At 37.1% G+C, this 22,353-nt stretch overlaps 1 protein-coding gene across 1 annotated transcript in view; it reads left to right on the top strand.

Moving 5' to 3' along the window:
• il12rb2 (interleukin 12 receptor, beta 2a) overlaps window positions 1-21,900 on the top strand; it is a 39,208-nt gene extending 17,308 nt beyond the window's left edge. Inside the window, exons 14-16 of the mRNA XM_042484147.2 lie at window positions 18,830-18,926; window positions 19,074-19,161; window positions 19,242-21,900. Of these exons, the coding sequence (XP_042340081.2) occupies window positions 18,830-18,926; window positions 19,074-19,161; window positions 19,242-19,700 (644 nt within the window). The 3' untranslated portion in view covers window positions 19,701-21,900. The remainder of the gene's footprint in view (window positions 1-18,829; window positions 18,927-19,073; window positions 19,162-19,241) is intronic.
• The last annotated feature ends 453 nt before the right edge of the window (window positions 21,901-22,353 follow it).

The raw sequence follows: 22,353 nt of genomic DNA, 5'->3' as shown, positions 1-22,353 counted from the left end.
CATAATTTGGCATGTGTAAAAAATGACCGAAAAAGCAAGGCTATAGTATGGCAAAAATGTCAAAATATGACATGTCCCAAAAATAGATGAAAACAACATTAAACCACATACAATACCTTTACAAGACAGGCCATTGCAAAGAAAGTTGCAAAAAGGTCCAAAAACACCATAATTTGGCATGTGTAAAAAATGACCGAAAAAGCAAGGCTATAGTATGGCAAAAATGTCAAAATATGACATGTCCCAAAAACAGATGAAAACAACATTAAACCACATACAATACCTTTACAAGACAGGCCATTGCAAAGAAAGTTGCAAAAAGGTCCAAAAACACCATAAATTGGCATGTGTAAAAAATGACCAAAAAAGCAAGGCTATAGTATGGCAAAAATGTCAAAATATGACATGTCCCAAAAACAGCTGAAAACCAACTTAAACCACATAAAATAGCATGCCGAGATGCGCCATTGCAAAGAAAGTTGCAAAAAGGGCCAAAAACAACATAATTTGGCATGTGGAAAAAATGACCGAAAAAGCAAGGCTATAGTATGGCAAAAATGTCAAAATATGACATGTCCCAAAAACAGCTGAAAACCAACTTAAACCACATAAAATAGCATGCCGAGTTGCGCCATTGCAAAGAAAGTTGCAAAAAGGTCCAAAAACACCATAATTTGGCATGTGTAACAAATGACCGAAAAAGCAAGGCTATAGTAAGGCAAAAATGTCAAAATATGACATGTCCCAAAAACAGCTGAAAACCAACTTAAACCACATAAAATAGCATGCCGAGATGCGCCATTGCAAAGAAAGTTGCAAAAAGGTCCAAAAACAACATAATTTGGCATGTGTAAAAAATGACCGAAAAAGCAAGGCTATAGTATGGCAAAAATGTCAAAATATGACATGCCCCAAAAACAGCTGAAAACCAACTTAAACCACATAAAATAGCATGCCGAGTTGCGCCATTGCAAAGAAAGTTGCAAAAAGGTCCAAAAACACCATAATTTGGCATGTGGAAAAAATGACCGAAAAAGCAAGGCTATAGTATGGCAAAAATGTCAAAATATGACATGCCCCAAAAACAGCTGAAAACCAACTTAAACCACATAAAATAGCATGCCGAGTTGCGCCATTGCAAAGAAAGTTGCAAAAAAAGCCAAAAACAACATAATTTGGCATGTGAAAAAAATGACCGAAAAAGCAAGGCTATAGTATGGCAAAAATGTCAAAATATGACATGTCCCATAAACAGATGAAAACCACCTTAAACCACATAAAATAGCCTGCCGAGTTGCGCCATTGCAAACAAAGTTGCAAAAAGGGCCAAAAACAACATAATTTGGCATGTGGAAAAAATGACCGAAAAAGCAAGGCTATAGTATGGCAAAAATGTCAAAATATGACATGTCCCAAAAACAGCTGAAAACCAACTTAAACCACATAAAATAGCATGCCGAGATGCGCCATTGCAAAGAAAGTTGCAAAAAGGGCCAAAAACACCATAATTTGGCATGTGGAAAAAATGACCGAAAAAGCAAGGCTATAGTATGGCAAAAATGTCAAAATATGACATGTCCTAAAAACAGCTGAAAACCAACTTAAACCACATAAAATAGCATGCCGAGTTGCGCCATTGCAAACAAAGTTCCAAAAAGGGCCAAAAACAACATAATTTGGCATGTGAAAAAAATGACCAAAAAAGCAAGGCTATAGTATGGCAAAAATGTCAAAATATGACATGTCCCAAAAACAGATGAAAACAACATTAAACCACATACAATACCTTTACAAGACAGGCCATTGCAAAGAAAGTTGCAAAAAGGTCCAAAAACACCATAATTTGGCATGTGTAACAAATGACCGAAAAAGCAAGGCTATAGTATGGCAAAAATGTCAAAATATGACATGTCCCAAAAACAGCTGAAAACAACATTAAACCACATACAATACCTTTACAAGACAGGCCATTGCAATGAAAGTTGCAAAAAGGTCCAAAAACACCATAAATTGGCATGTGTAAAAAATGACCAAAAAAGCAAGGCTATAGTATGGCAAAAATGTCAAAATATGACATGTCCCAAAAACAGCTGAAATCCAACTTAAACCACATAAAATAGCATGCCGAGATGCGCCATTGCAAAGAAAGTTGCAAAAAGGGCCAAAAACAACATAATTTGGCATGTGGAAAAAATGACCGAAAAAGCAAGGCTATAGTATGGCAAAAATGTCAAAATATGACATGTCCTAAAAACAGCTGAAAACCAACTTAAACCACATAAAATAGCATGCCGAGTTGCGCCATTGCAAAGAAAGTTGCAAAAAGGTCCAAAAACACCATAATTTGGCATGTGTAACAAATGACCGAAAAAGCAAGGCTATAGTAAGGCAAAAATGTCAAAATATGACATGTCCCAAAAACAGCTGAAAACCAACTTAAACCACATAAAATAGCATGCCGAGATGCGCCATTGCAAAGAAAGTTGCAAAAAGGTCCAAAAACACCATAATTTGGCATGTGTAAAAAATGACCGAAAAAGCAAGACTATAGTATGGCAAAAATGTCAAAATATGACATGCCCCAAAAACAGCTGAAAACCAACTTAAACCACATAAAATAGCATGCCGAGTTGCGCTATTGCAAAGAAAGTTGCAAAAAGGTCCAAAAACACCATAATTTGGCATGTGGAAAAAATGACCGAAAAAGCAAGGCTATAGTATGGCAAAAATGTCAAAATATGACATGCCCCAAAAACAGCTGAAAACCAACTTAAACCACATAAAATAGCATGCTGAGTTGCGCCATTGCAAAGAAAGTTGCAAAAAAAGCCAAAAACACCATAATTTGGCATGTGAAAAAAATGACCGAAAAAGCAAGGCTATAGTATGGCAAAAATGTCAAAATATGACATGTCCCATAAACAGATGAAAACCACCTTAAACCACATAAAATAGCCTGCCGAGTTGCGCCATTGCAAACAAAGTTGCAAAAAGGGCCAAAAACAACATAATTTGGCATGTGGAAAAAATGACAGAAAAAGCAAGGCTATAGTATGGCAAAAATGTCAAAATATGACATGTCCTAAAAACAGCTGAAAACCAACTTAAACCACATAAAATAGCATGCCGAGTTGCGCCATTGCAAACAAAGTTCCAAAAAGGGCCAAAAACAACATAATTTGGCATGTGGAAAAAATGACCAAAAAAGCAAGGCTATAGTATGGCAAAAATGTCAAAATATGACATGTCCCAAAAACAGCTGAAAACAACATTAAACCACATACAATACCTTTACAAGACAGGCCATTGCAATGAAAGTTGCAAAAAGGTCCAAAAACACCATAATTTGGCATGTGTAACAAATGACCGAAAAAGCAAGGCTATAGTATGGCAAAAATGTCAAAATATGACATGTCCCAAAAACAGCTGAAAACAACATTAAACCACATACAATACCTTTACAAGACAGGCCATTGCAATGAAAGTTGCAAAAAGGTCCAAAAACACCATAATTTGGCATGTGTAACAAATGACCGAAAAAGCAAGGCTATAGTATGGCAAAAATGTCAAAATATGACATGTCCCAAAAACAGATGAAAACAACATTAAACCACATACAATACCTTTACAAGACAGGCCATTGCAAAGAAAGTTGCAAAAAGGTCCAAAAACACCATAATTTGGCATGTGTAAAAAAATGACCGAAAAAGCAAGGCTATAGTATGGCAAAAATGTCAAAATATGACATGTCCCAAAAACAGCTGAAAACCAACTTAAACCACATAAAATAGCATGCCGAGATGCGCCATTGCAAAGAAAGTTGCAAAAAGGGCCAAAAACAACATAATTTGGCATGTGTAAAAAATGACCGAAAAAGCAAGGCTATAGTATGGCAAAAATGTCAAAATATGACATGTCCCAAAAACAGCTGAAAACCAACTTAAACCACATAAAATAGCATGCCGAGTTGCGCCATTGCAAAGAAAGCTGCAAAAAAAGCCAAAAACAATATCATTTGGCATGTGAAAAAAATGACCGAAAAAGCAAGGCTATAGTAAGGCAAAAATGTCAAAATATGACATGTCCCATAAACAGATGAAAACCACCTTAAACCACATAAAATAGCCTGCCGAGACGCGCCATTACAAAGAAAGTTGCAAAAAGGGCCAAAAACACTATAATTTGGCATGTGTAAAAAATGACCGAAAAAGCAAGGCTATAGTATGGCAAAAATGTCAAAATATGACATGTCCCAAAAACAGCTGAAAACCACTTTAAACCACATAAAATAGCATGCCGAGATGCGCCACTGCAAAGAAAGTTGCATAAAGGGCCAAAAACAACATAATTTGGCATGTGGAAAAAATGACGAAAAAAGCAAGGCTATAGTATGGCAAAAATGTCAAAATATGACATGTCCCAAAAACAGCTGAAAACCAACTTAAACCACATAAAATAGCATGCCGAGTTGCGCCATTGCAAAGAAAGTTGCAAAAAGGGCCAAAAACAACATAATTTGGCATGTGTAAAAAATGACCGAAAAAGCAAGGCTATAGTATGGCAAAAATGTCAAAATATGACATGTCCCATAAACAGATGAAAACCACCTTAAACCACATAAAATAGCCTGCCGAGACGCGCCATTACAAAGAAAGTTGCAAAAAGGGCCAAAAACACTATAATTTGGCATGTGTCAAAAATGACCGAAAAAGCAAGGCTATAGTATGGCAAAAATGTCAAAATATGACATGTCCCAAAAACAGCTGAAAACCAACTTAAACCACATAAAATAGCATGCCGAGATGCGCCACTGCAAAGAAAGTTGCATAAAGGGCCAAAAACAACATAATTTGGCATGTGGAAAAAATGACCGAAAAAGCAAGGCTATAGTATGGCAAAAATGTCAAAATATGACATGTCCCAAAAACAGCTGAAAACCAACTTAAACCACATAAAATAGCATGCCGAGTTGCGCCATTGCAAAGAAAGTTGCAAAAGGGCCAAAAACAACATAATTTGGCATGTGTAAAAATGACCGAAAAAGCAAAGGCTATAGTATGGCAAAAATGTCAAAATATGACATGTCCCAAAAACAGATGAAAACCACCTTAAACCACATAAAATAGCCTGCCGAGACGCGCCATTACAAAGAAAGTTGCAAAAAGGGCCAAAAACACTATAATTTGGCATGTGGAAAAAATGACCGAAAAAGCAAGGCTATAGTAAGGCAAAAATGTCAAAATATGACATGTCGCAAAAACAGCTGAAAACCACTTTAAATCACATAAAATAGCCTGCCGAGTTGCGCCATTGCAAAGAAAGTTGCAAAAAGGGCCAAAAACAACATAATTTGGCATGTGTAAAAAATGACCGAAAAAGCAAGGCTATAGTATGGCAAAAATGTCAAAATATGACATGACCCAAAAACAGCTGATAACCAACTTAAACCACATAAAATAGCATGCAGAGTTGCGCTATTGCAAAGAAAGTTGCAAAAAGGTCCAAAAACACCATAATTTGGCATGTGTAAAAAATGACCGAAAAAGCAAGGCTATAGTATGGCAAAAATGTCAAAATATGACATGTCCCATAAACAGCTGAAAACCACCTTAAACCACATAAAATAGCATGCCGAGTTGCGCCATTGCAAAGAAAGTTGCAAAAAAAGCCAAAAACAACATAATTTGGCATGTGTAAAAAATGACCGAAAAAGCAAGGCTATAGTATGGCAAAAATGTCAAAATATGACATGCCCCAAAAACAGCTGAAAACCACCTTAAACCACATAAAATAGCCTGCCGAGTTGCGTCATTGTAAACAAAGTTGCTAAAAGGGCCAAAAACAACATAATTTGGCATGTGAAAAAAATGACCAAAAAAGCAAGGCTATAGTATGGCAAAAATGTCAAAATATGACATGTCGCAAAAACAGCTGAAAACCACTTTAAACCACATAAAATAGCATGCCGAGATGCGCCATTGCAAACAAAGTCGCAAAAAGGGCCAAAAACAACATAATTTGGCATGTGTAAAAAATGACCGAAAAAGCAAGGCTATAGTATGGCAAAAATGTCAAAATATGACATGTCCCAAAAACAGCTGAAAACCACATTAAACCACATAAAATAGCATGCCGAGATGCGCCACTGCAAAGAAAGTTGCATAAAGGGCCAAAAACAACATAATTTGGCATGTGGAAAAAATGACCGAAAAAGCAAGGCTATAGTATGGCAAAAATGTCAAAATATGACATGCCCCAAAAACAGCTGAAAACCAACTTAAACCACATAAAATAGCATGCCGAGTTGCGCCATTGCAAAGAAAGTTGCAAAAAAAGCCAAAAACAACATAATTTGGCATGTGTAAAAAATGACCGAAAAAGCAAGGCTATAGTATGGCAAAAATGTCAAAATATGACATGTCCCATAAACAGATGAAAACCACCTTAAACCACATAAAATAGCCTGCCGAGACGCGCCATTACAAAGAAAGTTGCAAAAAGGGCCAAAAACACTATAATTTGGCATGTGGAAAAAATGACCGAAAAAGCAAGGCTATAGTATGGCAAAAATGTCAAAATATGACATGTCCCAAAAACAGCTGAAAACCAACTTAAACCACATAAAATAGCATGCCGAGATGCGCCATTGCAAAGAAAGTTGCAAAAAGGGCCAAAAACAACATAATTTGGCATGTGGAAAAAATGACCGAAAAAGCAAGGCTATAGTATGGCAAAAATGTCAAAATATGACATGTCCCAAAAACAGCTGAAAACCAACTTAAACCACATAAAATAGCATGCCGAGTTGCGCCATTGCAAAGAAAGTTGCAAAAAGGGCCAAAAACAACATAATTTGGCATGTGTAAAAAATGACCGAAAAAGCAAGGCTATAGTATGGCAAAAATGTCAAAATATGACATGTCCCAAAAACAGCTGAAAACCACCTTAAACCACATAAAATAGCCTGCCGAGTTGCGCCATTGCAAAGAAAGTTGCAAAAAGGGCCAAAAACAACATAATTTGGCATGTGTAAAAAATGACCGAAAAAGCAAGGCTATAGTATGGCAAAAATGTCAAAATATGACATGTCGCAAAAACAGCTGAAAACCACTTTAAACCACATAAAATAGCATGCCGAGATGCGCCATTGCAAAGAAAGTTGCAAAAAGGGCCAAAAACAACATAATTTGGCATGTGTAAAAAATGACCGAAAAAGCAAGGCTATAGTATGGCAAAAATGTCAAAATATGACATGTCCCAAAAACAGATGAAAACCAACTTAAACCACATAAAATAGCCTGCCGAGTTGCGCCATTGCAAAGAAAGTTGCAAAAAGGGCCAAAAACACTATAATTTGGCATGTGGAAAAAATGACCGAAAAAGCAAGGCTATAGTATGGCAAAAATGTCAAAATATGACATGTCCCAAAAACAGCTGAAAACCACCTTAAACCACATAAAATAGCCTGCCGAGTTGCGCCATTGCAAAGAAAGTTGCAAAAAGGGCCAAAAACAACATAATTTGGCATGTGGAAAAAAATGACCGAAAAAGCAAGGCTATAGTATGGCAAAAATGTCAAAATATGACATGCCCCAAAAACAGCTGAAAACCAACTTAAACCACATAAAATAGCATGCCGAGTTGCGCCATTGCAAAGAAAGTTGCAAAAAAAGCCAAAAACACTATAATTTGGCATGTGGAAAAAATGACCGAAAAAGCAAGGCTATAGTATGGCAAAAATGTCAAAATATGACATGTCGCAAAAACAGCTGAAAACCACTTTAAACCACATAAAATAGCCTGCTGAGTTGCGCCATTGCAAAAAAAGTTGCAAAAAGGTCCAAAAACACCATAATTTGGCATGTGTCAAAAATGACCGAAAAAGCAAGGCTATAGTATGGCAAAAATGTCAAAATATGACATGTCCCAAAAACAGCTGAAAACCAACTTAAACCACATAAAATAGCCCGCCAAGACACGCCATTGTAAACAAAGTTGCTAAAAGGGCCAAAAACAACATAATTTGGCATGTGTAAAAAATGACCGAAAAAGCAAGGCTATAGTATGGCAAAAATGTCAAAATATGACATGTCCCAAAAACAGCTGAAAACCAACTTAAACCACATAAAATAGCATGCCGAGATGCGCCATTGCAAAGAAAGTTGCAAAAGGGCCAAAACAACATAATTTGGCATGTGTAAAAAATGACCGAAAAAGCAAGGCTATAGTATGGCAAAAATGTCAAAATATGACATGTCCCAAAAACAGCTGAAAACCAACTTAAACCACATAAAATAGCATGCCGAGATGCGCCATTGCAAAGAAAGTTGCAAAAAGGGCCAAAAACAACATAATTTGGCATGTGGAAAAAATGACCGAAAAAGCAAGGCTATAGTATGGCAAAAATGTCAAAATATGACATGTCCCATAAACAGATGAAAACCACCTTAAACCACATAAAATAGCCTGCCGAGACGCGCCATTACAAAGAAAGTTGCAAAAGGGCCAAAAACACTATAATGTGGCATGTGGAAAAAATGACCTAAAAAGCAAGGCTATAGTAAGGCAAAAATGTCAAAATATGACATGTCCTAAAACAGCTGAAAGCCACCTTAAACCACATAAAATAGCATGCCGAGTTGCGCCATTGCAAAGAAAGTTGCAAAAAGGGCCAAAAACAACATAATTTGGCATGTGTAAAAAATGACCGAAAAAGCAAGGCTATAGTATGGCAAAAATGTCAAAATATGACATGCCCCAAAAACAGCTGAAAACCACCTTAAACCACATAAAATAGCATGCCGAGTTGCGCCATTGCAAAGAAAGTTGCAAAAAAAGCCAAAAACAACATAATTTGGCATGTGAAAAAAATGACCGAAAAAGCAAGGCTATAGTATGGCAAAAATGTCAAAATATGACATGTCGCAAAAACAGCTGAAAACCACTTTAAACCACATAAAATAGCCTGCTGAGTTGCGCCATTGCAAAGAAAGTTGCAAAAAGGTCCAAAAACACCATAATTTGGCATGTGTAAAAAATGACCGAAAAAGCAAGGCTATAGTATGGCAAAAATGTCAAAATATGACATGTCCCAAAAACAGCTGAAAACCAACTTAAACCACATAAAATAGCATGCCGAGATGCGCCACTGCAAAGAAAGTTGCAAAAAGGGCCAAAAACAACATAATTTGGCATGTGGAAAAAATGACCGAAAAAGCAAGGCTATAGTATGGCAAAAATGTCAAAATATGACATGTCGCAAAAACAGCTGAAAACCACTTTAAACCACATAAAATAGCCTGCTGAGTTGCGCCATTGCAAAGAAAGTTGCAAAAAGGGCCAAAAACAACATAATTTGGCATGTGTAAAAAATGACCGAAAAAGCAAGGCTATAGTATGGCAAAAATGTCAAAATATGACATGTCCCAAAAACAGCTGAAAACCAACTTAAACCACATAAAATAGCATGCCGAGATGCGCCATTGCAAAGAAAGTTGCAAAAAGGGCCAAAAACAACATAATTTGGCATGTGGAAAAAATGACCGAAAAAGCAAGGCTATAGTATGGCAAAAATGTCAAAATATGACATGTCCCAAAAACAGCTGAAAACCAACTTAAACCACATAAAATAGCATGCCGAGTTGCGCCATTGCAAAGAAAGTTGCAAAAAAAGCCAAAAACAACATAATTTGGCATGTGGAAAAAATGACCGAAAAAGCAAGGCTATAGTATGGCAAAAATGTCAAAATATGACATGTCCCATAAACAGATGAAAACCACCTTAAACCACATAAAATAGCCTGCCGAGACGCGCCATTACAAAGAAAGTTGCAAAAAGGGCCAAAAACAACATAATTTGGCATGTGGAAAAAATGACCGAAAAAGCAAGGCTATAGTATGGCAAAAATGTGAAAAATATGACATGTCCCAAAAAACAGCTGAAAACCACCTTAAACCACATAAAATAGCCTGCCGAGTTGCGCCATTGCAAAGAAAGTTGCAAAAAGGTCCAAAAACAACATAATTTGGCATGTGTAAAAAATGACCGAAAAAGCAAGGCTATAGTATGGCAAAAATGTCAAAATATGACATGCCCCAAAAACAGCTGAAAACCAACTTAAACCACATAAAATAGCATGCCGAGTTGCGCCATTGCAAAGAAAGTTGCAAAAAAAGCCAAAAACACTATAATTTGGCATGTGAAAAAAATGACCGAAAAAGCAAGGCTATAGTATGGCAAAAATGTCAAAATATGACATGTCGCAAAAACAGCTGAAAACCACTTTAAACCACATAAAATAGCATGCCGAGTTGCGCCATTGCAAACAAAGTTGCAAAAAGGGCCAAAAACAACATAATTTGGCATGTGTAAAAAATGACTGACAAAGCAAGGCTATAGTATGGCAAAAATGTCAAAATATGACATGTCCCAAAAACAGATGAAAACAACATTAAACCACATACAATACCTTTACAAGACAGGCCATTGCAAAGAAAGTTGCAAAAAGGTCCAAAAACACCATAATTTGGCATGTGGAAAAAATGACCGAAAAAGCAAGGCTATAGTATGGCAAAAATGTCAAAATATGACATGTCCCAAAAACAGCTGAAAACCACCTTAAACCACATAAAATAGACTGCCGAGACGCGTCATTGCAAAGAAAGTTGCAAAAAGGGCCAAAAACAACATAATTTGGCATGTGGAAAAAATGACCGAAAAAGCAAGGCTATAGTATGGCAAAAATGTCAAAATATGACATGTCCCAAAAACAGCTGAAAACCACTTTAAACCACATAAAATAGCCTGCAGAGACGCGTCGTTGCAAAGAAAGTTGCAAAAAGGGCCAAAAACACCATAATTTGGCATGTGGAAAAAATGACCGAAAAAGCAAGGCTATAGTATGGCAAAAATGTCAAAATATGACATGTCCCAAAAACAGCTGAAAACCAACTTAAACCACATAAAATAGCATGCCAAGATGCGCCATTGCAAACAAAGTTGCAAAAAGGTCCAAAAACACCATAATTTGGCATGTGGAAAAAATGACCAAAAAGCAAGGCTATAGTATGGCAAATATGTCAAAATATGACATGCCCCAAAAACAGATGAAAACCACCTTAAACCACATAAAATAGCCTGCCGAGTTGCGCCATTGCAAAGAAAGTTGCAAAAAGGGCCAAAAACAACATAATTTGGCATGTGTAAAAAATGACCGAAAAAGCAAGGCTATAGTATGGCAAAAATGTCAAAATATGACATGTCGCAAAAACAGCTGAAAACCACATTAAAACCACATAAATAGCCTGACAAGACACGACATTGCATAGAGAGTTGCAACAATTGCTTAAAACACCATAATTTGGCAGGTGGAAAAAATGACTGAAAAAGCAAGGCTATAGTATGGCAAAAATGTCAAAATATGACATGTTCCAAAAACAGCTGAAAATCACCTTAAACCACATAAAATAGCATGCCGAGACGCCCCATTGCAAAGAAAGTTGCAAAAAGGGCCAAAAACATTATAATTTGGCATGTGGAAAAAATGACCGAAAAAGCAAGGCTATAGTATGGCAAAAATGTCAAAATATGACATGCCCCAAAAACAGATGAAAACCACCTTAAACCACATAAAATAGCCTGCCGAGTTGCGCCATTGCAAAGAAAGTTCCAAAAAGGGCCAAAAACAACATAATTTGGTATGTGGAAAAAATGACCGAAAAAGCAAGGCTATAGTATGGCAAAAATGTCAAAATATGACATGTCCCAAAAACAGCTGAAAACCACCTTAAACCACATAAAGTAACCTGCCGAGACGCGCCATTGCAAAGAAAGTTGCAAAAAGGTCCAAAAACACCATAATTTGGCATGTGTAAAAAATGACAGAAAAAGCAAGGCTATGTGACGTGTCCCATAAAACAACGGGAAAATGATAGTCGATCAATAAAAACATTCTAATAAAATACACTAAATTTTAGATTTGCAACCTTGATCTAATAACTATAATCAAAACAACCACATTGATCGTAAAGAGTGAAGGATTTTGTAGCTCTTGATAAAGTAGTTGGCGATTCACTCACTTTTGAACAACATTAAGCAGACAGCAAGTATTATTCCAAGAACATTTATTAAACAAGAAAAGTCAAGTCACTTTTCAAATCATTTTTATTCATAGAGCCCATTATCACAAAACACAGTTTGCCTAAGAGCAATGTCTAACAAAACACCCAATATATCCTATCTGCTCATATATACAAGTATGTAAACATGAGTGGATGTGTAAATGTGTGTATGAGAGAGAGACAAACAGAAGCTGGTGTTGGTGTGAGCGTAAACACACCAAGAGACAGAGGTGGATTGAGTAACAACAGAAGCTACAACGAGATGCCAAATTCAAGATGCTGGATCAAAGATGGCCGCAGAGCGAGGAAGGCCTTAGCTGAACATGTGGTTGGTGAGACAAAGGAACCAAGAAAAGGCGGGAACTTTAAGTTCCTTCTCTGTGTGCCTTTGTTGAGCGCAAATTTCTGAGTGCATGTATGTGATCTAATATGTATATAAGATGCCTTGCTTAGTAAAAAGGATGTTAGTTGCATGCAAGACCTCGTCTGTGTGATGCATTAACAACCTAAATTCCAGACTAACAAATAACCCAATACCAAAGAGATCAGAACAAAGATTCATTCGATAGCATGAACATCAATACAAGTTACACATGATATGTAAACAGACAGTGTGGGCCGGCCTGTACTTATGTCCTAATGCTATGCCCAGATGTTACTTGCCAGTTGAGGAGTGGTAGAAGAGTTCATTGGGTTGCTGGCTCGAGAAAAGAGGTTGCAGTTCAGTCACTTCTGTGTAGTTCCCAACACCCAGGAGGAGGCTGGCTGGTTCTTGTGTCCTTACAGACATGGCGGTTCAGTGCTGTCACGGTTTTGTTCTCCTTTGGTTTGAGAAGTCAGCTGTGGCTTTTTAACTTCTGCAAAGTCATTTGAAACTTGGAAAGTAGAGCTGAGAAAAAGCTGCAGCTCCTGCTGAGAGCTTTTCAATTTGGCATGTGTGAAAAAAATGACCGAAAATGCAAGACTATAGCATGGCAAAAATGTCAAAATATGACATGTCCCAAAAACAGCTGAAAACCAACTTAAACCACATAAAATAGCCTGCCGAGACGCGTCGTTGCAAAGAAAGTTGCTAAGAAAGTTGCAAAAAGGGCCAAAAACACCATAATTTGGAATGTGGAAAAAATGACCGAAAGAGCAAGGCTATAGTATGGCAAAAATGTCAAAATATGACATATCTAAAAAACAACTGAAATCCACATTAAACCACATAAAATAGCCTTCTGAGACATGCCATAGCATAGGAAGTTTCAAAAATGGACAAAAACACCATAATTTGGCATGTGGAAAAAATGACCGAAAAAGCAAGGCTATAGTATGGCAAAAATGTCAAAATATGACATGTCCCAAAAACAGATGAAAACCACATTAAAACCACATAAATAACCTGACGAGACACGCCATTGCATACAAAGTTGTAACAACTGCCTAAAACACCATAATTTGGCATGTGGAAAAAAGACAGAAAAAGCAAGGCTATAGTATGGCAAAAATGTCAAAATATGACATGTCCCAAAAACAGCTGAAAACCAAATTAAAACCATATAAATAACCTGACGAGACACGCCATTGCATAGAAAGTTGCAACAATTACGTAAAATACCATAATTTGGCATGTGGAAAAAAAATGACCGAAAAAGCAAGGCTATAGTATGGCAAAAATGTCAAAATATAACATGTCCCAAAAACAGCTGAAAACCACATTAAAACCACATAAATAACCTGATGAGACACGCCATTGCAAAGAAAGTTGCAAAAAGGGCCAAAAACAACATAATTTGGCATGTGGAAAAAATGACCGAAAAAGCAAGGCTATAGTATGGCAAAAATGTCAAAATATGACATGTCCCAAAAACAGATGAAAACCACTTTAAACCACATAAAATAGCCTGCCGAGACGCGTCGTTGCAAAGAAAGTTGCAACAATTGCCTAAAACACCATAATTTGGCATGTGGGAAAAATGACCGAAAAAACAAGGCTATAGTATGGAAAAATGTCAAAATATGACATGTCCCAAAAACAGCTGAAAACCACATTGAAACCACATAAATAGCATGCCGAGATACGCCATTGCAAAGAAAGTTGCAAAAAGGGCCAAAAACAACATAATTTGGCATGTGGAAAAAATGACCGAAAAAGCAAGGCTATAGTATGGCAAAAATGTCAAAATATGACATGTCCCAAAAACAGCTGAAAATCACCTTAAACCACATAAAATAGCCTGCCGAGACGCACCATTGCAAAGAAAGTTGCAAAAAGGGCCAAAAACACTATAATTTGGCATGTGGAAAAAATGACCGAAAAAGCAAGGCTATAGTATGGCAAAAATGTCAAAATATGACATGTCCCAAAAACAGCTGAAAACCAAATTAAAACCACATAAATAACCTGACGAGACACGCCATTGCATAGAAAGTTGCAACAATTACGTAAAACACCATAATTAGGCATGTGAAAAAAAATGACCGAAAAAGCAAGGCTATAGTATGGCAAAAATGTCAAAATATGACATGTCCCAAAAACAGCGGAAAACCACCTTAAACCACATAAAATAGCCTGCCGAGACGCGCCATTGCAAAGAAAGTTGCAAAAAGGGCCAAAAACACTATAATTTGGCATGTGGGAAAAATGACCTAAAAAACAAGGCTATAGTATGGCAAAAATGTCAAAATATGACATGTCCCAAAAACAGCTGAAAACCACCTTAAACCACATAAAATAGCCCGCCGAGACGCGCCATTGCAAAGAAAGTTGCAAAAAGGGCCAAAAACACCATAATTAGGCATGTGAAAAAAAATGACCGAAAAAGCAAGGCTATAGTATGGCAAAAATGTCAAAATATGACATGTACCAAAAACAGCGGAAAACCACCTTAAACCACATAAAATAGCCTGCCGAGACGCGCCATTGCAAAGAAAGTTGCAAAAAGGGCCAAAAACACTATAATTTGGCATGTGGAAAAAATGACCTAAAAAGCAAGGCTATAGTATGGCAAAAATGTCAAAATATGACATGTCCCAAAAACAGATGAAAACAACATTAAACCACATAAAATAGCCCGCCGAGACGCGCCATTGCAAAGAAAGTTCCAAAAAGGGCCAAAAACACCATAATTTGGCATGTGGAAAAAAATGACTGAAAAAGCAAGGCTATAGTATGGCAAAAATGTCAAAATATGACATGTCCCAAAAACAGCTGAAAACCAAATTAAAACCACATAAATAACCTGACGAGACACGCCATTGCATAGAAAGTTGCAACAATTGCCTAAAACACTATAATTTGGCATGTGGAAAAAATGACCTAAAAAGCAAGGCTATAGTATGGCAAAAATGTCAAAATATGACATATCCCAAAAACAGATGAAAATCACCTTAAACTACATAAAATAGCATGCCGAGATGCGCCATTGCAAAGAAAGTTGCAAAAAGGGCCAAAAACAACATAATTTGGCATGTGGAAAAAATGACCGAAAAAGCAAGGCTATAGTATGGCAAAAATGTCAAAATATGACATGTCCCAAACACAGCTGAAAACAACATTAAACCACTTAAATAGCCTGACAAGACACGACATTGCATAGAGAGTTGCAACAATTGCTTTAAACACCATAATTTGGCATGTGTAAAAAATGACTGAAAAAGCAAGGCTATAGTATGGCAAAAATGTCAAAATATGACATGTCCCAAAAACAGCTGAAAATCAAATTAAAACCACATAAATAACCTGACGAGACACGCCATTGCATACAAAGTTGCAACAATTGCCTAAAACACCATAATTTGGCATGTGAAAAAAAATGACTGAAAAAGCAAGGCTATAGTATGGCAAAAATGTCAAAATATGACATGTCCCAAAAACAGCTGAAAACCACCTTAAACCACATGAAATAGCATGCTGAGACGCGCCATTGCAAAGAAAGTTGCAAAAAGGGCCAAAAACACCATAATTAGGCATGTGAAAAAAAATGACCGAAAAAGCAAGGCTATAGTATGGCAAAAATGTCAAAATATGACATGTACCAAAAACAGCGGAAAACCACCTTAAACCACATAAAATAGCCTGCCGAGACGCGCCATTGCAAAGAAAGTTGCAAAAAGGGCCAAAAACACTATAATTTGGCATGTGGGAAAAATGACCTAAAAAACAAGGCTATAGTATGGCAAAAATGTCAAAATATGACATGTCCCAAAAACAGCTGAAAACCACCTTAAACCACATAAAATAGCCCGCCGAGATGCGCCATTGCAAAGAAAGTTGCAAAAAGGGCCAAAAACACTATAATTTGGCATGTGGGAAAAATGACCGAAAAAGCAAGGCTATAGTATGGCAAAAATGTCAAAATATGACATGTCCCATAAACAGCTGAAAACAACATTAAACCACTTAAATAGCCTGACAAGACACGACATTGCATAGAGAGTTGCAACAATTGCTTAAAACACCATAATTTGGCATGTGTAAAAAATGACTGAAAAAGCAAGGCTATAGTATGGCAAAAATGTCAAAATATGACATGTCCCAAAAACAGCTGAAAACCAAATTAAAACCACATAAATAACGTGACGAGACACGCCATTGCATAGAAAGTTGCAACAATTACGTAAAACACCATAATTTGGCATGTGAAAAAAAATGACCGAAAAAGCAAGGCTATAGTATGGCAAAAATGTCAAAATATGACATGTCCCAAAAACAGCTGAAAATCACCTTAAACCACATAAAATAGCCTGTTGAGACACGCTATTGCAAAGAAAGTTGCAAAAAGGGCCAAAAACAACATAATTTGGCATGTGGAAAAAATGACCGAAAAAGCAAGGCTATAGTATGGCAAAAATGTCAAAATATGACATGTCCCAAAAACAGCTGAAAACCAAATTAAAACCATATAAATAACCTGACGAGACACGCCATTGCATAGAAAGTTGCAACAGTTGCCTAAAACACCAAAATTTGGCATGTGAAAAAAAATGACTGAAAAAGCAAGGCTATAGTATGGCAAAAATGTCAAAATATGACATGCCCCAAAAACAGATGATAACCACCTTAAACCACATAAAATAGCCTGCCAAGACGCGCCATTGCAAAGAAAGTTGCAAAAAGGGCCAAAAACACCATAATTTGGCATGTGGAAAAAAATGACTGAAAAAGCAAGACTATAGTATGGCAAAAATGTCAAAATATGACATGTCCCAAAAACAGCTGAAAATCACCTTAAACCACATAAAATAGCCTGTTGAGACACGCTATTGCAAAGAAAGTTGCAAAAAGGGCCAAAAACAACATAATTTAGCATGTGGAAAAAATGACCAAAAAAGCAAGGCTATAGTATGGCAAAAATATCAAAATATGACATGTCCCAAAAACAGCTGAAAATCAAATTAAAACCACATAAATAACCTGACGAGACACGCCATTGCATAGAAAGTTGCAACAATTGCCTAAAACACCATAATTTGGCATGTGAAAAAAAATGACTGAAAAAGCAAGGCTATAGTATGGCAAAAATGTCAAAATATGACATGTCCCAAAAACAGCGGAAAACCACCTTAAACCACATGAAATAGCATGCTGAGACGCGCCATTGCAAAGAAAGTTGCAAAAAGGGCCAAAAACGCCATAATTTGGCATGTAAAAAAAATGACCGAAAAAGCAAGGCTATAGTATGGCAAAAATGTCAAAATATGACATGTCCCAAAAACAACTGAAAACCACATTAAAACCACATAAATAGCCTGACAAGACACGCCATTGCATAGAAAGTTGCAACAATTACGTAAAACACCATAATTAGGCATGTGAAAAAAAATGACCGAAAAAGCAAGGCTATAGTATGGCAAAAATGTCAAAATATGACATGTCCCAAAAACAGCTGAAAATCACCTTAAACCACGTAAAATAGCATGCCGAGACGCACCATTGCAAAGAAAGTTGCAAAAAGGGCCAAAAACACCATAATTTGGCATGTGGAAAAAATGACCAAAAAAGCAAGGCTATAGTATGGCAAAAATGTCAAAATATGACATGCCCCAAAAACAGTTGAAAACCACATTAAAACCACATAAAATAGCATGCCGAGATGCGCCATTGCATAGAAAGTTGCGACAATTGCTTAAAACACCATAATTTGGCATGTGAAAAAAATGACTGAAAAAGCAAGGCTATAGTATGGCAAAAATGTCAAAATATGACATGTCCCAAAAACAGCTGAAAACCAAATTAAAACCATATAAATAACCTGACGAGACACGCCATTGCATAGAAAGTTGCAATAAGGGCCAAAAACACTATAATTTGGCATGTGGAAAAAATGACCTAAAAAGCAAGGCTATAGTATGGCAAAAATGTCAAAATATGACATGTCCCAAAAACAACTGAAAACCACATTAAAACCACATAAATAGCCTGACAAGACACGCCATTGCATAGAGAGTTGCAACAATTACGTAAAACACCATAATTTGGCATGTGAAAAAAAATGACCGAAAAAGCAAGGCTATAGTATGGCAAAAATGTCAAAATATGACATGTCCCAAAAACAGCTGAAAATCACCTTAAACCACATAAAATAACCTGCCGAGATGCGCCATTGCATAGATTTGCAACAGCTTTTATATGCATATGTAACTACCTTAACTAACTGTACTAGAGGCACCAAATGTATATGCCACAATCTTACATCTCCCTGTTTCACTGTTACTTTTGCAGAGGAGACCCAGCTATCCCCACTAATAGTGTCTGCAGTGGCTGCCCCGATTGCGATAATTCTGGTGTGTCTGTACCACTGTTCAGCAGTAAAGGAGAGGTATGTAAGCAGCAGCTCTATGTGGATTTATAAGTAAAAGCAACCTACAAGGGGCAACATCTCTGCAAAGAAATGTTAAAGCAGTAAAACCTAATTGCTACATTACCAATAAACCTTCTATACATTGTTTTCCACATTCCCTCTCAGGTTTTGGGTGTATTTCCAGTGCCTCATGCTCGATAATGTGCCAGATCCTGCAAACAGCAAGTGGGCTAAAGAGTGCATTCAGGAGAAGGTAATTATGGAGGAAAGATTAAAATAGGTAAATTGCAACTCAACGATCATACTTCAAGCTTGTTCCTCTCTTCGAAACAGGGTAAGATGAACTTCCAGGTGCAGCCGAGCAACTCCACTGTAACAGAGGAGGAAGAAGAGCCCATCCTGGCAGATGTGGAGGAGGTGCCCCAGCAGAACAGCGACATTTCCACACCTACCGACGTCTCTTCGCAGCTCCAGTCTAGAACCACCTTAAGCTCCGGGACGGAGCCAGCCACACTGCTCTACCCTCTGACCACGTACATCAAGAGCTTCTCCCACGACTCCGACAGCTCCGGCCACACGCAAACCTCTCTGGACACCAACACAACCGTTGACTACATGTCTTCACACGAGCCAGGAAATGTGGACGAGGAATATCAGGAGGATGATGAGTTTGAAGAGATGCTGGGTTTCTTCCCCAGTCACAACATCTTCATCCAGCCGCTGGAGTTTGAAGGGAAATTGACTTTGAATGCGGTCAAAATTGACTGCAGTAACTTCCTTCAGGACAGTTAGTGTTCACCTGAAACCAGAACTCTTTGGTGAGATGAGGTTTGAGTGAAAACAGGACAGGTGACTTGAGATGGTGAATGGACTCTTGTTTTCTGCTTTTGTGTCTTTTTTGGCATCTTGCTGAGATGTGCATGAACTACCTCCTTGCTCACTGAAATCAGAACTATAACAAAAAGCTGTCTCGCTGAAGTCTTCCAGAGCTGTTGGGCAGTAAAAAAAAATTACTTTTTAAAAAAAAAATTGATGCATTAAAATTGTTTTCTCTTCAGAGCAGCATCAAACACACTAATATCATGACCAAAACTAAACCGCTACCGCTACGATTGTATGAATCCACGCTCCAGTAAAGTTGCACTTACAGTTAACAACCATTTTTCAAGATGATGACCGAAGGTTCTTGAGTTGTGGCCAAAAACATGTTGAATGAGGTCGCCGTGACCTTAGCCCTAAACCACCAGATTCTCATCGTTTATTCTTGAGTCCAAGAGGACGTTTGTGCCAAATTGGAGGAAACTCCCTTCAAGGCCACCTTTAAATATCTCCTTCACTAAAATGAGACGGATGCCTGCTCACAGTGACCTTTATCATTGAACACCTAAATCTAATCAGCTAGCAAAGAATAAATCAGATATTAAGATTTCTGCCTGCCTTTTGTATTTGAATATGAGTTGTCTAATACTGGCGGCGCTGAAAGGCCCATCTTCACAGCAGACATTTTGACTTGCAGGAAAAGCACAGGTCTTACTTATAACATTAACAACAGCTCTGTTTCCACTATGTGTCCCAGTAACCCATGGGAATGTCCCAGTACCCAGCTCAAAGCAATTTAGCCATTGTTCATTTTATTTTCACCTGTGCTTTTTCTGCTGTATCTTGTCAAAATGTCTCTTGCCTAGTGCATACTCTATGTACATTAGCATTGTCGACCATCCTGTATATAAGCCCTGCCTTTAAACACAGTTACTCTACCTCAGTCTTAGCTCATCTAGAACAGGAGACAAATACTCTCTCAGATTTGCCAATGGTGCAGGCCACAGCTAATATTGTTGCATGATGACAGATGATTCATTATTATTTTTCTGAAGATCATAATCATGAGAAATCTTTTGTAACACTTTATCTGCATTTTTAAGTATTTTCAGACAGAGGTTGCAGCCCTTCAAGCCACTGTGTGAGGCTGTACTTTGGCACATTATGATTTGGGCTAAATGCTAAAATTGGCATGCAGACATGCTGGTGTTTCGCAGGTATTATCACCTTAGTTTAGTGTTAGCATGCTCAATTTTAAATTAATAATTAGCTTATTGGAGTTCTTACCACCAAGAACAGCAAAGTTTTGTAGCTATTTGGCTGTACCCAGAGTATTGGACAAATTTAAATTTTGAGCACCAGATTAACACTTAAGTTTTAACAAGTCACTCAGAAGGTAAACTTGAATGTTTGCACCAAAATTCAATTTCATAGCTGTTTTTTACAATAATCAGGGAATTGTTTTTACTGTTTTATTGTTTTTGGTTCTGCCCGTCATTGCAAGTGTTTTGGAACTATGTACAGGAGGAGGTTAATACTATTTCAATGATGCTATTGATTTGAATGTAGATTTATGCTACTGGGTAAAACGGTGGATAAAAGATGCAGTAATTATCGTAAATATTTATTAAGGACTCTGCATATAACAGCATTGAAACAGATAAGAAAATGGCTGCAAAAAGCATATTCCTTAATATATAAATGGAGGGAAACAGTTCAACAAATATATCAAATGGAAAACCTAAATTATAGAATGAGGGGAAAATTATTAAATTATTTTAAATAAAGATGGTTTTAGTGGTCAGTGTATTATAATATGTTTACAGAGTAATGAACTGAACTTACTAAATTGTGATGCTTCATGTTGGTGCTGCCGATGCTTAGTAGTAGAACATATGAATTTCTAGGAACACAGAATGTAGATTTTCAAAGATGAAAGATGACTTGTGTGAAGTCAGTATAGTAATTTAAACCTACTGTAAACTGCAATTATTTGTGTCAGCTTATTGTCATTTGTCTATTAAGAAAATGAAGTCTATCACTGGGTGCTGCATCTAATATCACTCTTAACATAAAAAAAACAAAAACATTGTCATCACCACACAAGTTGTATAATAATGCTTATGTATGACAAAATAGTATGACAATAAAAGTATTTTTGAAAAAAAGAAAACGTGCCTGATGTTGGTGGTTCAAGTCTTACCTAGGACAGGTGAATTTCTGTGACTCCTGTCACAGAGCTAAAGGGGATGTCGAATACATGATGTTGGGTTGAGGGACAGGACGTACAGTCAAGAGACAGGAAGCTGGGGGAACGACAAGAAGACAAGAAGAAAATTCACTCAAGTTACAGGCAGTTGAGTTGTAAGACAGGAAGGATACTCACATTATCGATAGAGCAGACAGATATATCAGCCAATATTTTATTTTATTTATACCATAAAATATCATTTGGCTGTAGATTCATACAGTTTAGAAACTAATTGTGATATTGCAGAGCAAATTAAGCATGTAAAGTTGAGTTATATATCATTTTGGCTCAAAAATCAGGTGACGTGGCCTCAAAACAGATAAAACCAGTATCGGCAGTGACGTCTGTGGAAATCAAGCAATATCGGCCTGACTC

Source organism: Plectropomus leopardus, chromosome 5 (assembly GCF_026936395.1).
Source record: "Plectropomus leopardus strain MGB_pleo_1.0 chromosome 5, ASM2693639v1, whole genome shotgun sequence".
Classification (NCBI taxonomy): domain Eukaryota; kingdom Metazoa; phylum Chordata; class Actinopteri; order Perciformes; family Serranidae; genus Plectropomus; species Plectropomus leopardus.
This window is presented reverse-complemented; position numbering and strand designations above follow the sequence as displayed.